This window comes from Prionailurus bengalensis, chromosome B4, assembly GCF_016509475.1.
Source record: "Prionailurus bengalensis isolate Pbe53 chromosome B4, Fcat_Pben_1.1_paternal_pri, whole genome shotgun sequence".
Classification (NCBI taxonomy): domain Eukaryota; kingdom Metazoa; phylum Chordata; class Mammalia; order Carnivora; family Felidae; genus Prionailurus; species Prionailurus bengalensis.
Genome location: NC_057358.1, coordinates 43,404,514 through 43,421,783, shown reverse-complemented (window position 1 = coordinate 43,421,783; position 17,270 = coordinate 43,404,514). Strand labels below are relative to the sequence as shown.

General features: G+C 39.4%; 1 protein-coding gene across 1 annotated transcript in view; it reads left to right on the top strand.

The window, feature by feature from the left end:
• LOC122473860 (PZP alpha-2-macroglobulin like) overlaps positions 1 to 17,270 on the top strand; it is a 48,622-nt gene that overhangs the window by 8,111 nt on the left and 23,241 nt on the right. Inside the window, exons 5-15 of the mRNA XM_043564672.1 lie at positions 68 to 88; positions 348 to 516; positions 1,114 to 1,198; positions 7,679 to 7,790; positions 8,109 to 8,223; positions 8,374 to 8,483; positions 9,587 to 9,748; positions 11,604 to 11,831; positions 12,084 to 12,147; positions 15,864 to 16,006; positions 16,598 to 16,747. Of these exons, the coding sequence (XP_043420607.1) occupies positions 68 to 88; positions 348 to 516; positions 1,114 to 1,198; positions 7,679 to 7,790; positions 8,109 to 8,223; positions 8,374 to 8,483; positions 9,587 to 9,748; positions 11,604 to 11,831; positions 12,084 to 12,147; positions 15,864 to 16,006; positions 16,598 to 16,747 (1,359 nt within the window). The remainder of the gene's footprint in view (positions 1 to 67; positions 89 to 347; positions 517 to 1,113; positions 1,199 to 7,678; positions 7,791 to 8,108; positions 8,224 to 8,373; positions 8,484 to 9,586; positions 9,749 to 11,603; positions 11,832 to 12,083; positions 12,148 to 15,863; positions 16,007 to 16,597; positions 16,748 to 17,270) is intronic.

Genomic DNA, 17,270 nt, shown 5'->3' with positions numbered 1-17,270 from the left:
CACAAGTCTGAAATCATAGTCTTCGGTGAAATTCTAATCACATCTCTTCTTTCCTTTTTTTATATAGATTCCACTGGTATACCTTGAGGTAAGCATCAGAGTCTTGTATAAAGAAACCAGTGCATTTAAGAATGGAAGTTCTGATACTCCTGACAGATGAATTACTATTAAAAAAACCAACTGTCAGATCTAAAATCCCCTGCTCCCAGATGTCAGGTTTACCCTGTTTTATCTTTCTTCTGTGTTTATCTCTTCTGAAGGCAATGCCAGTTACCAACCCCAAAGTCTTTTGTTCAAGGGCTATCATAGCTACATGATTATTCTCCATGCTCCCTGTTTCTGTCTAGGACCCAAAAGGAAACCGTGTTGGACAATGGCAAGGTGTCAAGTTGGAGAGTGGCCTCCAACAGCTGGCCTTTCCCCTCTCGTCCGAGCCCATTCAGGGCTCTTACAAGGTGGTGGTACAAAAAGAATCAGGCAAAAGGATAGAGCACTCCTTCACTGTAGAGGAATTTGGTATGGATTATGAACGATGAAAAGGACATAACATTTTGTTTCTTACCAAGCATTCATTTAGATTTTTTGAATTCTGCGTAGGTATGTTGAACTTGGATTAGAATCAGCTTTAGCTGTTTGTAAAGTCATCGTAATTCTGTGCACCAGAAATTCATGAGAGTCTGATTTCCAGTAGCAAGTTGCACTTTGCCAAGTATCAAAATTCTTATTTCAGTGGAACCATCATCATTTGTTTAGTGTCATTTAGATCTGCTGTCACCACGAAGTCAGTTAAATTTTGCATGAGTTGTTAAACCTTATTATCTTAAAGTTGGCACATTGAAAAATGCATCTATAAGAGACTGAGAACAAACTGAGGGTTGATGGGGGGTGGGAGGGAGGGGAGGGTGGGTGATGGGTATTGAGGAGGGCACCTTTTGGGATGAGCACTGGGTGTTGTATGGAAACCAATTTGACAATAAACTTCATATATTGAAAAAAAGAAAAATGCATCTAGGCCTTCAGGATATTATTTTGGGGAAAATTATAGACATGAAAATATTTGTATTTCCATTAAATATTTACCAACCTCCCTATTTCCATTATCTCTACCAACAGTGCTTCCCAAGTTTGAGGTCAAAGTTCAGGTGCCAAAGATAATCAGTATCCTGGATGAAAAAGTGAACATAACAGTATGTGGGATGTGAGTTAAATTTCTTTTGCCTGAAATTTCAGATTTTGCCTCCATTTGAGTCATTATTTAGCTAGGTACCTAAGTACAAATTAATTTTTAACTGAATTAAAAAAACATTTCAATGACTTATTTCAGCTGCTTATTATTAAAATTTTCAAATATGTAGAGGAATAGAGGACACCCATAATTATGATTTAACAACTAACACCTTTCTATATTTGCTACATCATTTTTTTTTTTGCTTTAACATTTCAGGATAAATTACAAAGATCATTACATTGTCCCCTTGATGCAGCACTATGTACCTTTAAAAATTATTGACATTTTCTGGGACGCCTGAGTGGCTCAGTTGGTTGAGCGTCTGACTTCAGCTCAGGTCATGATTTCACGGTTTGTGGGTTTGAGCCCCACGTCGGGCTCTGTGCTGGCAGCTCAGAGCCTGGAGTCTGCTTTGGAGTCTGTGTCTCCCTCTCTCTATGCCCCTTCCCACTTGCGCTCTGTGTGTGTCTCTCTCTCTCTCTCAAAAATAAATAAACATTAAAAAAATTTTTTTAAATAATAAAAATAAAAAATTAAAATTACTGACATTTTCCTACGTAGTCATGACGTCATTATCATACTTAACAAAATCAAAAGTAATTTTCTAATACTAATTCTTATTTTATACTCAAGTTCCCTCAATCTTTCTAAAACTGATTTACTCATTACTCTTGATTACTATGACTCATACGTACCCCTTTTTTCCAGCTCTCCACAATGGAAATTTTTTTGAATGCAAAAGTTAACAGAATAGTAAAATGAAAATCATGCACCCATCATGATTACCCATGGACCATTACACAATAATGAACTTTTGCTTAATTTGTCCCATTTGTTCTTTCCTCCCCCTTCCAGTTTTCTTCCCTAATATTTTTTAGCAAGCCATGGGAATCTATAAATATCTTAAAGTTTTAAAAGTCTGGAACCTCCTTTTCTCTCCAGGATGTTAACTTATTGTAGAGAGAGTGGCCAGTTGGCCTGTAAATGTCCGTTTTGCTGGATTTGCCTGAAATGTCCCTTTTGCTGGATTTGTCTCAATGTCCTAATGAGACATTGAATTGATTAATTTTAATTTCTCCTCTGACCAATTTTAAGAAGATCCTCGGAGTATTTCTTTTCTTTTCTTTTAATTCATTTATTATTTAATTTACATCCAAGTTAGTTAGCATATAGTGCAACAATGATTTCAGGAGTAGATTCCTTAATGCCCCTTACCCATTTAGAACATCCCTCCTCCCACAACCCCTTTTTGTTCTCTATATTTAAGAGTCTCTTATGTTTTGTCCCCCCCTCCTGTTTTTATATTATTTTTGTTTCCTTTCCCTTATGTTAATCTGTTTGTCTCTTAAAGTCCTCATATGAGTGAAGTCATATGATTTTTGTCTTTCTCTGAGTGACTGATTTCACTTAGCATAATACCCTCCAGTTCCCTCCACGCAGTTGCAAATGGCAAGATTTTCATTCATTTTGATTGACAAGTAATACTCCATTGTGTGTATATATATATATATATATACCACATCTTTATCCATTCATCCGTCATTGGACATTTGGGCTCTTTCCAGACTTTGGCCATTGTTGATAGAGCTGCTATAAACATTGGGGTGCATGTGCCCTTTCAAAACAGCACACCTGTATCCCTTGGATAAATACCTAGTAGTGCAATTGCTGGGTCGTAGAATAGTTCTATTTTTAACTTTTTGAGGAAACTCCATACTGTTTTCCAGAATGGCTGCACCAGCTTGCATTCCCACCAGCAGTGCAAAAGAGATCCTCTTTCTCCACATCCTCACCAACATTGTTGTTGCCTGAATTGTTAATGTTAGCCATTCTGACAGGTGTGAGGTGGTAAATCATTGTGGTTTTAATTTGTATTTCCCTGATGATGAGTGATGAGCATTTTTTCATGTGTCTGTTCACCATTTGGAAGTCTTCTTTGGAGAAGTGTCTATTCATGTCTTTTGCCCATTTCTTCACTGGATTATTTGTTTTTTGGGTGTTGAGCTTGATAAATTCTTTATAGATTTTATATTAACCCTATATCTGATATGTCATTTGCAAATATCTTCTCCCATTCTGTCGGTTGCCCTTTAGTTTTGCTGATTGTTTTCTTCTCTGTGCAGATGCTTTTTTATTTTGATGAAGTCCCAATAGTTCGTTTTTGCTTTTGTTTCCCTTGCCTCCAGACACGTGTTGAGTAAGAAGTTACTGCGGCCAAGATCAAAGAGGCTTTTGCCTGCTTTCTCCTCAAGGATTTTGATGGCTTCCTGTCTTACATTTAGGTCTTTCACCCATTTTGAGTTTCTTTTTGTGTATGGTGTAAGAAAGTGGTCCAAGTTCATTCTTCTGCATGTCGCTGTCCAGTTTTCCCAGCACCACTTGCTGAAGAGACTGTCTTTATTCCATTGGATATTCTTTCTGGCTTTGTCAAAGATTAGTTGGCCATACGTTTGTGGATCCATTTCTGGGTTCTCTATTCTGTTCCATTGATCCGAACGTTTGTACCATACTGTCTTGATGATTACAGCTTTGTAATATGTCTTGAAGTCTGGGAGTGTGATGCTTCCAGCTTCAGTTTTCTTTTTCAAGATTGTTTTGGCTATTTGGGGCCTTTTCTGGTTCCATACGAATTTAAGGATTATTTTTTCTAACTCTGTGAAGAATGCTGGTGTTATTTTGATAGGGATTGCATTGAATATGTGGATGGCTTTGGGTAGTATCAACATTTTAACAATGTTTGTTCTTCCAATCCAGGAGCGTGGAATATTCTTCCTTTTGTGTGTGTGTGTGTGTGTGTGTGTGTGTGTTCTCCAATTTCTTTCATAAGCTTTCTATAGTTTTAATTGTATAGATTTTTCACCTCTTTGGTTATGTTTATTCCTAGGTACTTTATGGTTTTTGGTGCAATTATAAATGGAATCTACTCCTCGATTTCTCTTTCTGTTGCTTCATTACTGGTGTATAGAAATGCAACCGATTTCTGTGCATTGATTTTATATCCTGCAACTTTTCTGAATTCATGGATCAGTTCTAGCAGTTTTTTGGTGGAATCGTTTGGGTTTTCCATATAGAGTATCATGTCGTCTGTGAAGACTGGAAGTTTGACCTCCTCTTGGCTGATTTGTATGCCTTTATTCCTTTGTGTTTTCTAATTGCTGAGGATAAGAATTCCAATACTATCTCGAGTAACAGTGGTGAGAGTGGACATCCCTGTCGTGTTCCTGACCTTAGGGGGAAAACTCTCAGTTTTTCCCCATTGAGGATGATATTAGTGGTGGGTCTTTCGTACATGGCCTTTATGATCTCGAGGTATGATCCTTCTATCCCTATTTTCTTCAGGGTTTTTATCAAGAAAAGATGCTGTATTTTGTCAAATGCTTTCTCTGCATCTACTGAGAGGATCATGTGGTTCTTGTCCTTTCTTTTATTGATATGATGTACCACATTGATTGTTTTGAGGATATGGAACCAGCCCTGCATCCCGGGTGTAAATCCCACTTGGTTATGGTGAATAGTTTTTTTAATGTACTGTTGGATTCAGTTGGCTACTATCTTGTTGAGGATTTTTGCATCCATGTTCATCAGGGAAATTGTCTATAGTTCTCCTTTTTAGTAGGGTCTTTGTCTGGTTTTGGAGTCAAGGTAATGCTGGCTTCATAGAAAGAGTTTGGAAGTTTTCCTTCTATTTCTATTTTTTGGAACAGCTTCAAGAGAATAGGTGCTAAGAGACTCTTAAAAACTGAGAACAATCTGAGGGTTGATGGGGGGTTGGAGGGAGAGGAGGGTAGGTGATGGGCATTGAGGAGGGCACCTGTTGTGATGAGCACTGGGTGTTGTATGGAAACCAATTTGACAATAAATTTCATATTCAAAAAAAAAGAGAGAGAATAGGAGCTAACTTTTCTCTAAATGTTTGGTAGAATTCCCCTGTAAAGCCATCCAGCCCTGGACTCTTGTTTTTTGGGAGATTTTTGATTACCAATTTGATTTCTTTACTGGTTATAGGTCCGTTAAAATTTTCTATTTATTCCTGTTCCAGTTTTTTTTAATTTTTTTTAATGTTTTATTTATTTTTGAGACAGAGAGAGACAGAGCGTGAGCAGGGGAGGGGCAGAGAGAGAGCGAGACACAGAATCCGAAGCAGGCTCCAAGCTCCGAGCTGTCAGCACAGAGCCCGACGTGGGGCTCAAACTCACAAACCGCGAGATCATGACCTGAGCTGAAGTCAGACGCTTAACTGACTGAGCCACCCAGGCACCCCCAGTTTTTATTTATTTTTTAATTTTATTTATTTGGGTCCTTTCCTTTTTCTTTTTGATCACACTGGCTAGTGGTTTATCAATTTTGTTAATTCTTTCAAAGAACCAGCTCCTGCTTTCATTGATCTGTTCTACCGCTTTTTTGGCTTCGATATCATTGATTTCTGCTCTAATCTTTATTATTTCCTGTCTTCTGCTGCCTTGGGGTTTTATTTGTTGTTCTTTTTCCGGCTCTTTGAGGTGTAAGGTTAGGTTGTGTATCTGAGATCTTTCTTCCTTCCTTAGGAAGGCCTGCATTGCTATATAATTTCCTCTTATGACCACCTTTGCTGCATCCCAGAAGTTTGGGGCAATGGTGTTAAATATCCAGTAGTGGAATTATTGGGTCATATGGTAATTTTTTGAAAATCTTCCATAGTTTTTCACGGTAGCTATACCAATTTACATTCCCACCAATAGTACACAAGGATTCTTTTTTCTCCACATCCTTGCCAACACTGGGGTATAATATTCTAAATATGTTTCTTAAGTCCATGTAGTCTAAGATTGTTCAGTTTCACTGTTTCTTCTTGATTTTCCGTCTGGATATTCTATCTATTATTGACAGTGGGGTATTGAAGTCTTCTACTATTGTTGTATCATTGTCTGTTTCTCTTTTCTGTTCTGTCAGTGTCTGCTTCTTATAGTTAGATGTTTTGGTGCTGGATGCATATATTTTTATAATTGCTATATCTTCCTGGTGAATTGAGCCTTGTATCATTATACAACTTCTTCTTTGTTTCTTGTGACATTTCTTGACTTAAAGTTTATTTTCTGTGATGTTAGTATAACCACCCCTGATCTTTTTTGGTTACCATCTTTATGGAATATCTTTTTCTATCCCTTCACTTTCAGCCTATACGTGTCCTTCAGTCTAAAGTGAGTCTCTTGTATACAGCATATAGTTGGATCTTGTATTTTTATCCATTCATCCCCTCTATTTTTTTTATTGGGTAATTTGATCTGTGTACGTTTAAAGTAATTATTGATAGCGAAGGACTTACTAATGCTATTTTTGAAAATTTTTTTCTGTCTTGTAAGGGTTCCCTTCTTCTTTAACCTTTTGCATTTACAACTAGCTCTTACAGTTCATTTCAACCTTGAGAATTAAAACTCATTTCCTATAAATCATCAGTAGCAGAGGGAGCATGCAGGTGCAAAAATATGCCCATCTAAATATTATATACCGGAAGCATCAAGGCATCTGGACCTTTGCCTCAAGGATCTTCCTAACTTAATGGCATCCTAGTGCTGATATCTGTGTCTTAGAAAGGGGTTTCAGAATAAGTTGCTCTGATTTTATTTGAAGTGATATTGGAAGTATTTACATATAAAACTAATGCCCAAAGCAAACTGATTATTAAGTATTCCATTTTTATCGAGAGAGGAAAAAAAAAAAACTAATAGAGAAATAGAGTGCATACACACACACACACACACACACACACACACACACACACAATTTTGTTTTATATGCCCCATGGTTGTTTGGCTTTATCAGAGCTTTCTTTCCTCTCTTTCTCTCTCTCTCTCTCTCTTTCTGTGTGTGTGTGTGTATGAAAGCACATTACGGTGTTAGCTTTATTATTTCTATTATTTATTTATTTTGATTCTATTTATTATCTAAGTTTCTCACTTGGTATAAACAACAAGTTTTGATTTTATAATGACAGAATAAAAAGAACGATAAAAAAGTAGGCTACAAGGAAGAAATTTTTCTAAATGTTTATTTATTTTGAGAGAGTGTGCAAGGGGAGGGACAAAGAGAGAGGGAGAGAAAGAATCCCAAGCAGGCTCTAGGCTTAGCACACAGCCCGGCACAAGGCTCAGTCTCACAACTGGGAGATCACGACCTGAGCTGATGTCAAGAATTGAACAGTTAATCAACTGAGCCACCCAGGTGCCCCAAAGGAAGAAATTTTTTAAATCCCGAAGGAAACTTGATTATACATTGCAGCACAGTTTCAAATGCCTTACTAAGTAGCACCTCTTGATAAAGATACTTTCCAGACTTATTTCAACTTGATATGAGCCCAAAATGATGAAGAAATACAAGGAACTGCCAAGAGTATGTGTTTGATCTGTGGTGGGTTGATGCAGTGGAAAAGGTAGATACCCTTCCTCAGTTCCTGATTTATTTCTTACATGACAGATACACCTATGGGAAACCTGTCCCAGGACTTGCAACTGTGAGCCTGTGCAGAAAATTACTTCATCATTCTAATTGTCAAAAGAACGAGTTCTGTGAGAAATTCAGTCAACAGGTTAGTCTACAACGTTCTCGCTAGGGACTATCATTGTTGACAACAGCCACCCTGTTTTACTAACTAGAAAGAAGACATCGGAGCAAGCTTATCCCAATATATTCCCCACCAAAAAAAGAAAGACTTTCTATTCTTAGTCAATAAAATTCTCATTTTGATGACTAACCCTTAGAGAGCAGATGTGAATATTAAAGGCCAACTAACATGTTTAACCCAAAGAAATTGTCTCGGCATCAGAAAGAAAATGATAAATTTAGTCTTCGTCAGTATGGTCTTAATCAGTATGGGACTGATCAATTTTTTTTTTTCCTCTCTCAGCTCGACAGCAATGGCTGCATCACCCAACAAGTAAACACAAATGTACTCCAGATTAAAAATATGGGTTTTGAAATGAAACTTAAAGTGGAAGCCAAGATCAGAGAAGAGGGAACAGGTGTGAACTCCAAATTAATGTGGGGAGTGAAACCATAAGCATTGGTTTGTTTTCCATAACAAAACAACGGCCATAAAGAAGGTGGAAGGACATGAATTTTAGGACTAAAGTAACTTCCAAGAGTACTTACTCTTCTCTACATATTTTTAGACATAGTACTTACTGGAAACGGGACCAGTGAAATCACCAATACTGTAACCAAACTCAGGTTCGTGAAAGTGGATTCACACTTTAGACGAGGAATCCCCTTCTTTGGACAGGTAGAGTATATTGCAATTCACAAATAATGAAGTATCTAGTTGTACCTACCATCAGGGCATGATGATGTAGCCTACATCTAGTTAGCGATATCAATTAGACCCAAAACATGAAACCAAGAAAAAGGACCTTCCTTTGTAAATATCACCAATAAAATGTACAAACACATACGACAGTATTTTGGGAATCAGAGGTACTATTTCTTTTTAGAACATGTAGCTAATGAAGATTCTTAATGTGATATGAAGTAGTGATTATGTCAAACCTTCTCTACCAACCGTCTTACAATAAATATATTTCTGCCATTATCCAGCCAGCTTCAGAATTTTAAGAGAATTTCTCACAAATCATTCTCAATTATGGCTGCGAGTATCCTCCTTTAAATCCGTTGTTCTATTTATTTTTTTTTTAATTTTTTTTTCAACGTTTATTTATTTTTGGGACAGAGAGAGACAGAGCATGAACGGGGGAGGGGCAGAGAGAGAGGGAAACACAGAATCAGAAACAGGCTCCAGGCTTTGAGCCATCAGCCCAGAGCCTGACGCGGGGCTCGAACTCACAGACCCCGAGATCGTGACCTGGCTGAAGTCGGACGCTTAACCGACTGCGCCACCCAGGCGCCCCTCCGTCGTTCTATTTAGAAGCAAGTGGATAAGTGGCTTTATTTTTAGGCATAGGACCTGTAATAGCATATATTTCATGGCCATTATTATTAAATTATTCTCATGCCTAAGGTATACATTTTAATTTTAAGTAATAATTTTACCCTTTTTATAGTTATTTATAATTATTCACCCATTTTATAACAATGTATTTAAAATAACTTATAATTCTTCTCAAAAAGAAACACTTTTTGTGGGGCTGCTTATGGGGTTTGTCTGCAGAGACGAAAAAGACATGAGGATCCAAAAACAGAGTAAAAAGATGAGAGAAATGAGGATACAAGTGGAAAAAAATTTGATTTTGTAGTAAATATGGAAGGGTTGTTTTAGAGGTTTGCTTTTGCTTTTTTCGTTCAGTTATGGCAGCAAAGGAATTTGTTCCCATGAGTTCTGTCTTCTCTGAGTATTATCTATATAACTTATCAAGTACGTTTCTTCTCTAGGTGCTTCTGGTGGATGGGAAAGGTGTACCCATCCCCAATAAACTTATCTTTATCTCTGCAAGTGAAGCCAATTATCTTTACAATGCAACTACCAATGAACAGGGTCTTGTACAGTTTTCCATCAATACCACTAACGTCTTGGCCAACAAAATTTCTGTTGTGGTAAGTATGAAAGAAAAAAAAAAACACAGAGGACAAAGAGACACCTCGGTGACCATTATTTATTCAAACACGAGGAAGCATACATTGTATTTAAGAGATAGAAATGAGAAGCTGTCCAACTTAGGGATAAACTTGGGAATTAAAATTTTCATTTAAAATAACAAAGACAGGGGCGCCTGGGTGGCTCAGTCGGTTAAGCGTCCGACTTCAGCTCAGGTCACGATCTCGTGGTCCGTGAGTTCAAGCCCCGCGTCGGGCTCTGGGCTGATGGCTCAGAGCCTGGAGCCTGGTTCCGATTCTGTGTCTCCCTCTCTCTCTGCCCCTCCCCCGTTCATGCTCTGTCTCTCTCTGTCTCAAAAATAAATAAACATTAAAAACAAAATTAAAAAAATAAAATAAAATAACAAAGACATTAGAAGAGATACTATAGAAGTGTCTGATCATTTCATTCGCATTATCTTTAAAATTTTATGTATCGTGCAAAAAAAAAAATGCATATAGGATTTGGTCCTGAACAATATCAGTTCCTCAATAGGTGAGTAATTCATGTAATTTGTTTTCTGTTGTTTTTCTCTATGTCTACTCAAATAACTTTAAGAGTGATTGGAACCCCCACACATTCTTCGTATATATTGCCTAATGATGAGGATCAAAAGATTTCTGTAACTAAAAAGACTTTGCTCTTGGGTTTTTTTTTTTGTTTTTTTGGTTTTTTTTTTTTCAACGTTTATTTATTTTTGGGACAGAGAGAGACAGAGCATGAACGGGGGAGGGGCAGAGAGAGAAGGAGACACAGAATCGGAAACAGGTTCCAGGCTCCGAGCCATCAGCCCAGAGCCTGACGCGGGGCTCGAACTCACGGACCGCGAGATCGTGACCTGGCTGAAGTCGGACGCTTAACCGACTGCGCCACCCAGGCGCCCCAAAAGACTTTGCTCTTGTAATCTCAAGCAAAGAAGTGGTAAAAAGATAATGATTTATTGATTCCAGGTTAGATAAATAGCATTGAAATTATTTCCATTTCCCAATGTTGACATGTTAATTCAATTTAAAATATGGAATGATGCTTAATGTTTTCTATGTGATAGATACCTGCTCTTCCTTAGGATTGAAAGGATGAATAGAGTGTCCCTATATTTGAAACTCTACAATCATAGTTACAATTATTAGTATGATATATTTCAGGGCAATCATAAAAAAATAGGAACTTTATCATGATAGCAAATACAAAGGTCCACAAAATACACCTAGTAAATTCAGAAAAAGAAAGGATGTGTACTCATAAAATAGCTAAGGAGCAACCACTGCGGGGGCAATACATAGAATTATCTCCTAGACAACATTTTCAAGGTGTAAATGTCCCAAAACTACAAGGGCTTAAAAATCCAAAGTCATAGTAATGATAAGAAGCATAGATGATAATTGGCTGGGATTATTTACAAACAACTTTGAAGCCCTTACAGTTATAAAATATTACATGAATACATACAACATAATTTCAATGAAACCAATTTACAAGGCACTTCTCTTATCTAAAGATTTCCTTTTATGCTTGTTAAGACTACTTGCCATTCTCACTGGGACGTCATTGTTCCTCCGGCCTTGCGCTACAGAAGAAAAGATAAATCAATGACGATTTGGCAAATTCAGGGCAAAGGAGATTAATTTCTAGATATTTCCTTTTAATCTCTGCAATTTGAGAGGCTGATAGTTTGTTTATTCGGTGGTGAACAGGGATGAGGATGATGCACAGTATATGTTAGAAGGGAAGACACAAAATTTTAACTGTTCGTTTTGGTGGGAAGCTAAAGTGAAGACTATCGAAACAATATTCTTTGTTTTTCTGTTTTATCAGGCCTTCCACGAGCAAACTAGCTTTTGTTTTAACTATGTATGGTTAAGAGAAGAACACCAGGGTGCTCAGCACCTTGCGAGGCACGCTTTCTCCTTCAGCGGGAATTATGTTCACCTGGAGCCTGTGGCCGGTACCCTGCCCTGTGGCCAAACTCAGATTATCAAGGCATACTATACACTCAATGGGCAGGCCCTTGGGGAACCAAAAGAGCTCATTTTCTATTACCTGGTAAGAATAAGGCTACAAAATATATTTGGAGTTCATCGGTAGACGAAAGTGGTTAAAAAGCCGGGAATGTAAGAATTGCCTGTGCACCGCCATCTTGCTTTCTTACCCATGTTCCCCTTGATTCTTTGATTTTCAGGCCGTTGATTCTCTCTGGCAGAGATTCAAGGACAGAAAGCAGGTCTTGTGGGGAGTACGATGTTGAGAAGTGTGTTAGGCTCAAAAGGTTGTTTTCGTATTGGTTTTTCATTTCAGTTCATGGCTAAGGGAAACATCATCAGATCAGGAACGCATGCTGTGCCTATAGAGCCGGGAGACAGTGAGTATCTTCAAATCCGTTCCCCGCCCCCCATCTCCTTCCCAACACATCCAGCTTTACACTTCAGTGACAGTTCACAAATGGGGAAATTATTCTCATTATCCCTTGTAACAAGGACACCAAAGAAAATATAGATTCTCCTTATGACCCTAGCATTTTTTTTACTCAACACAGTCAACGGATAAATGTGATTGCCTACTATGTGTCAGGCATTCTGCTTGAGTCACACTTTTTTTCTCCCAGTCTGTCTCTCCCAGCTGTCATTCAATTCCAAGTGTCCTTCAATTCCAAAATTCAGAAAATCGAAGCTTCCTTCTTTTTTTTAACCCTAACAATAAACGTGTATTGGCCATCTTTAACCTTAGTATTGCAGAGGAGAGAGTTAGGTATCATGGAGAATGAGGAGGAAATGGTGATAGATTTTTTTTTTTCCCCTGCTGTGCCAGAACTCTGGGCTAGGCTCTCTTGTCTCTGGGAAGGCTCGCTCCCTTCAGCACTTAATGAGGATGCATACAGTGCCGCCAGCATGAACTTGGGAACCTCACACGTGAACCTGAGTGCACTTCATTAATAAGTCGTGGGAAAGGCAACCAGGATTATTTTCCACTCTAATTAAATCATGTCAAGATTTAAATCACCGAGAAAAGAGCCCATGAGCATGCTCGTAATTAACTAAAATTAAGGCAAATATTTCACCAAACTCCACTGCACCCCAGAGCTAAACGTAACGATGCTTGAAATTATGATTTTCTTAATAGTTTCCTCCCCTATCAGGCTGGAAAAATAAGACATCAATTATATTTTTATTTTTCCATATTGAAACAGTATTGGAGAAGGTTTAATTTAAACGAAGTTACTGGGGCGCCTGGGTGGCTCAGTCGGTTAAGCGTCGGACTTCAGCTCAGGTCACGATCTCTCGGTCCGTGAGTTCGAGCCCCGCATCGGGCTCTGGGCTGATGGCTCAGAGCCTGGAGCCTGCTTCCCATTCTGTGTCTCCCTGTCTCTCTGCCCCTCCCCCATTCATGCTCTGTCTCCCTCTGTCTCAAAAATAAGTAAACGTTAAAAAAAATTTTAATTTAAACGAAGTTACTAATTAGCACTCTCACTAATTAAAAATTATTTGGGGGGCCCCTGGGTGGCTCAGTCAGTTAAACGAGGGACTCGTGACTTCAGCTCAGGTAGTGATCTCATGGTTTGTGAGATCAAGCCCCTCCCCCCCCATCGGGTTCTGAGCTAACAGGCTACTTGGGGTTCTCTCTCTCTCCCTCTCTCTCTGCCCCTCCTTTGCTCACACTCTTTCTCTCAAAATAAATAAACATTTTTTTAAAAATTGAATTAAACATTAAAGAGTCTGCCAGCTTTGAATATCATTTATCCCAATATTTATATAGGGATACTTTGATGTACAGAATGGACCCCACGGTGTGCATTATTTGCCTTCCATGCATCTTGTTGCCTGCTTTTCTATTTTCTATGTTCTAAGACTGCAATGTGTAACCGTTTATAGAAATAGATGACTGCCTGAAAACGTTATGTGCTGATCTGATTTTTTCCTTTCTTGACATTTTAATTCGTGCATCATTCAGAAAAGGAAGACTCTCTACGTAGTAGTATAAGGAAGAGTTTATTAATTATTTACTCCATGAAGGTATCACAAAAATGTAATGAAATTAATTCCGCCAATAATTGAAAAGAATTTCTTTATATAACCAAGTGAATTCACAAGTATTTATAATAGCACTATTTTATTTATTTTTATTTTTTTTTTTTAATTTTTTTTTCAACGTTTATTTATTTTTGGGACAGAGAGAGACAGAGCATGAACGGGGGAGGGGCAGAGAGAGAGGGAGGCACAGAATCGGAAACAGGCTCCAGGCTCTGAGCCGTCAGCCCAGAGCCCGACGCGGGGGCTCGAACTCACGGACCGCGAGATCGTGACCTGGCTGAAGTCGGACGCTTAACCGACTGCGCCACCCAAGCGCCCCATATAATAGCACTATTTTAACCACACATTGTTATTAATTATCGATTTGTTCTCGTGCTCGCTTCGGCAGCACATATACTAAAATTGGAATTATCAATTTGTTCTTCATAAAGACACTGCAAATCCTTGACTCTAGCAGATAAAGGAACCAGCTTTGTTCAGAGTTTGTCTATATGCAACCTTTTTCATTGCTTACATTTAACTTACTCATATCATTCTTTTCTTATACTACTCTGCAGTTTTGATATCAAGGTGCAAATTACTAATTTCAGAACAATGTCTGAGTCTCTTTTAAGTGCAGAATTCAGATGTTCAGCGACCAAGCCTTCACAAAATTCATTACTTAAAGGTTACCTTCTTTCCAGTATTCCCTGGGGGGAAAAAATCTGCCATAATTTCTTTTTCTGTTTTTGTGATACTTCAACCTACTCTTACCTGCCATGGTTCACTCCAGACACAGCACTACAAGGGTTGAAATCACCCTCTTTTCACAGCAAAACTTTCCTTTTTAGGGATCGAAGTTAAAACGTGATCCCTCCAATGAGACAATGATACGAATGCCATGACACTGCCTCGGCCATTCCAAAGGACTGAGGGAGGGGGGAAGTGAGTGGTCAAATGGACATTGCATTTCAGATTTCCAACATGAGAAAGTTCTGGAGATTTGTTTCACAACAAAGTGAATATCCTTAATACGACTGAACTGTACACTTTAAAATGGTTTAACATGGTTGGGGAGCCTGGGTGGCTCAGTCTGTTGAGCGTCTGACTTCTGCTCAGGTCATGATCTCGCAGTTCATGAGTTCGAGCCCTGCGTTGGGCTCTGTGCTGACAGCTCGGAGCCTGGAGCCTGCTTCGGATTCTGTGTCTCCCTCTCTCTCTCTGCCCCTCCCCCGCTCACACTCTGTCTCTCTCTCTCAAAAATAAACATTAAAAAAAATTTTTTTAAGAAAATAAAATGGTTAACATGGTGAATTTTATGTGTGTTTTTTACCACAATAAAGAAAACATGTATTTGGAAAAAAAGTAAGCCCTCTGATTATATCTTACAAATTATAATTCTGAGAATCACCTCTGGCCTGAAATGGTTTCTAAAAGGAATGGTTTCCATTCATCATGTAAATATATGATATAGATACTCATATATAACATATATAATAAATTTCTTATTGTAAAGTTTTTAAAAATTTTTTGAATGTTTATTTACTTATTTAGGGAGAGAGAGAAAGAGAGAGTGCAAGCAGGGGAGGGGCAGAGAGAGAGGGAGACAGAATCCCAAACAATCTCCATGCTGTCGGCACAGGGTGACGTGGGACCCAATCTCGCCAACTGTGAGATCGTGACCTGAGCTGAAATCAAGAGTCAGACACTTAACCGACACAGCCACCCTGGCACCTCCCTTATTGTATCATTTTTGATTGAGCCCAGCAGCCTTTATGAAATATTCTTCGTACACATATATATGTAGAAAAACGTAGAGCTACCCTAACTTAAGTCGCTTCCAGCCCTAGTTAAGTGGAAAATCAGACACAGACATGAGTGTAAGGGACTTTCACTTATTCCACAGTCGACGTGGCAAAGGGGAAAAATAGCCTGTTAATTTCACCAAATAATTAGAATGGCGTTAAAGAGACTACGCCATTGAAGGAGTAGGCACAGGTCTAAACTGGGTAAGATCTAACACTAGTGCTCTGACCCATGACCGTCTTGTCTCATTCTCTCCACGTCCCAGGGACAGGCAGCTTTTCCTTATCCTTCCCTGTGGAGTCGGACGTTGCTCCCATCGTCCGATTGTTCATCTTTACTATTTTACCGGACGGAGAAGCTATTGGAGATTCCGAGAGTTTTGGGATCGAAAACTGTCTAGCCAACAAGGTGAGTGTGTTCGGCATGAAGTGACAACACCAAGAAATGGAACTATAGGCATCCTCCGTTTGGCTCAGAGAAAACCGAGCCCAGAAAATGAAATTAGTTGCACACAGGATCCCAGCCAGTTAACGGCAGAGTGAAACCTCCGGGCACCTAGTAATTGACAAATAATAATTTGTCAATTACGCCAAAATGCTACCAAATTTGCTACCGAATTGCTACCACATAGCTAAAGCATAGTCCAACCTTGTGTCCGTGGCGCCCTGTCCACTAATTCCATTGCATGAGGTACGTAACATGCTAAGATTCCAAAGTTCCAAAGACCTTAAGGACAGACACAAATACCTCGAACCGCCTTATAATGGGTCAGAGGTAAAGACGGGCCTCTAAATATCAAACAAGCTACGTATCCCTTATGAGCTACCAGTTGTCCCTTTAGGAAAAGACTGAGCCATTGAAGGAAACTTTTCAACAGCAAAGGGAACTTGGGAAAATAGGTTCCTGACTTTAATGGAAAGATGACTCGGGAAATGTGGGTGACGGCAGGGTCCCAAAGGTCGAGGAAGCGCTGACTGACTTTTCCCTCTGCTCTCACAGGTGGACTTGAGCTTCCGTCCAGCACAGAGTCTCCCGGCCTCACCTGTGCACCTGCGAGTCTCAGCTTCTCCTCAGTCCCTCTGCGCCCTCCGTGCCGTGGACCAAAGCGTGCCGCTGGCGAGGCCCGAGGCTGAGCTGTCCCCGGCCTCGGTGAGTTCCCGGCAGCCTCGTGGGTCAGGAAGGGCCGCGTAAGGGACCACAGGAGGGTTGGGGGGGGGGGGGGGGAGAAGCCCCTCTTAAGAGTAAACTATGATGGGGCGCCCGGGTGGCTCAGTCGTTTAAGCGTCCGACTTCAGCTCAGGTCAGGTTTACGGGTTCGAGCCCTGCGTCGGGCTCTGTGCTGACGGCTCAGAGCCTGGATGGAGCCGGCTTCAGATTCTGTGTCTCCCTCTCTCTGGCCCTCCCCGCTCGTGCTCTGTCTCTCTCTCTTTCAAAAATCAATAAAAACATGAAAAAAATAAAAATAAATAAATAAACCATTTTTGGTCAATGCAGTAAGTAAGCTTTTTAGACAAAATTGATATTTGCAAGCCTAAGCCATGTACCTCCCGGCAGATCTATTTATCTCTCTAGAGTACTTCTGATCTGTGAAAATGGTAATAAGTGATTCGCAAGTTATTTTCAATTCAGAAAAAAAGTGACCTACTCCAGCTTTGTCAGCAATGATGAGCCC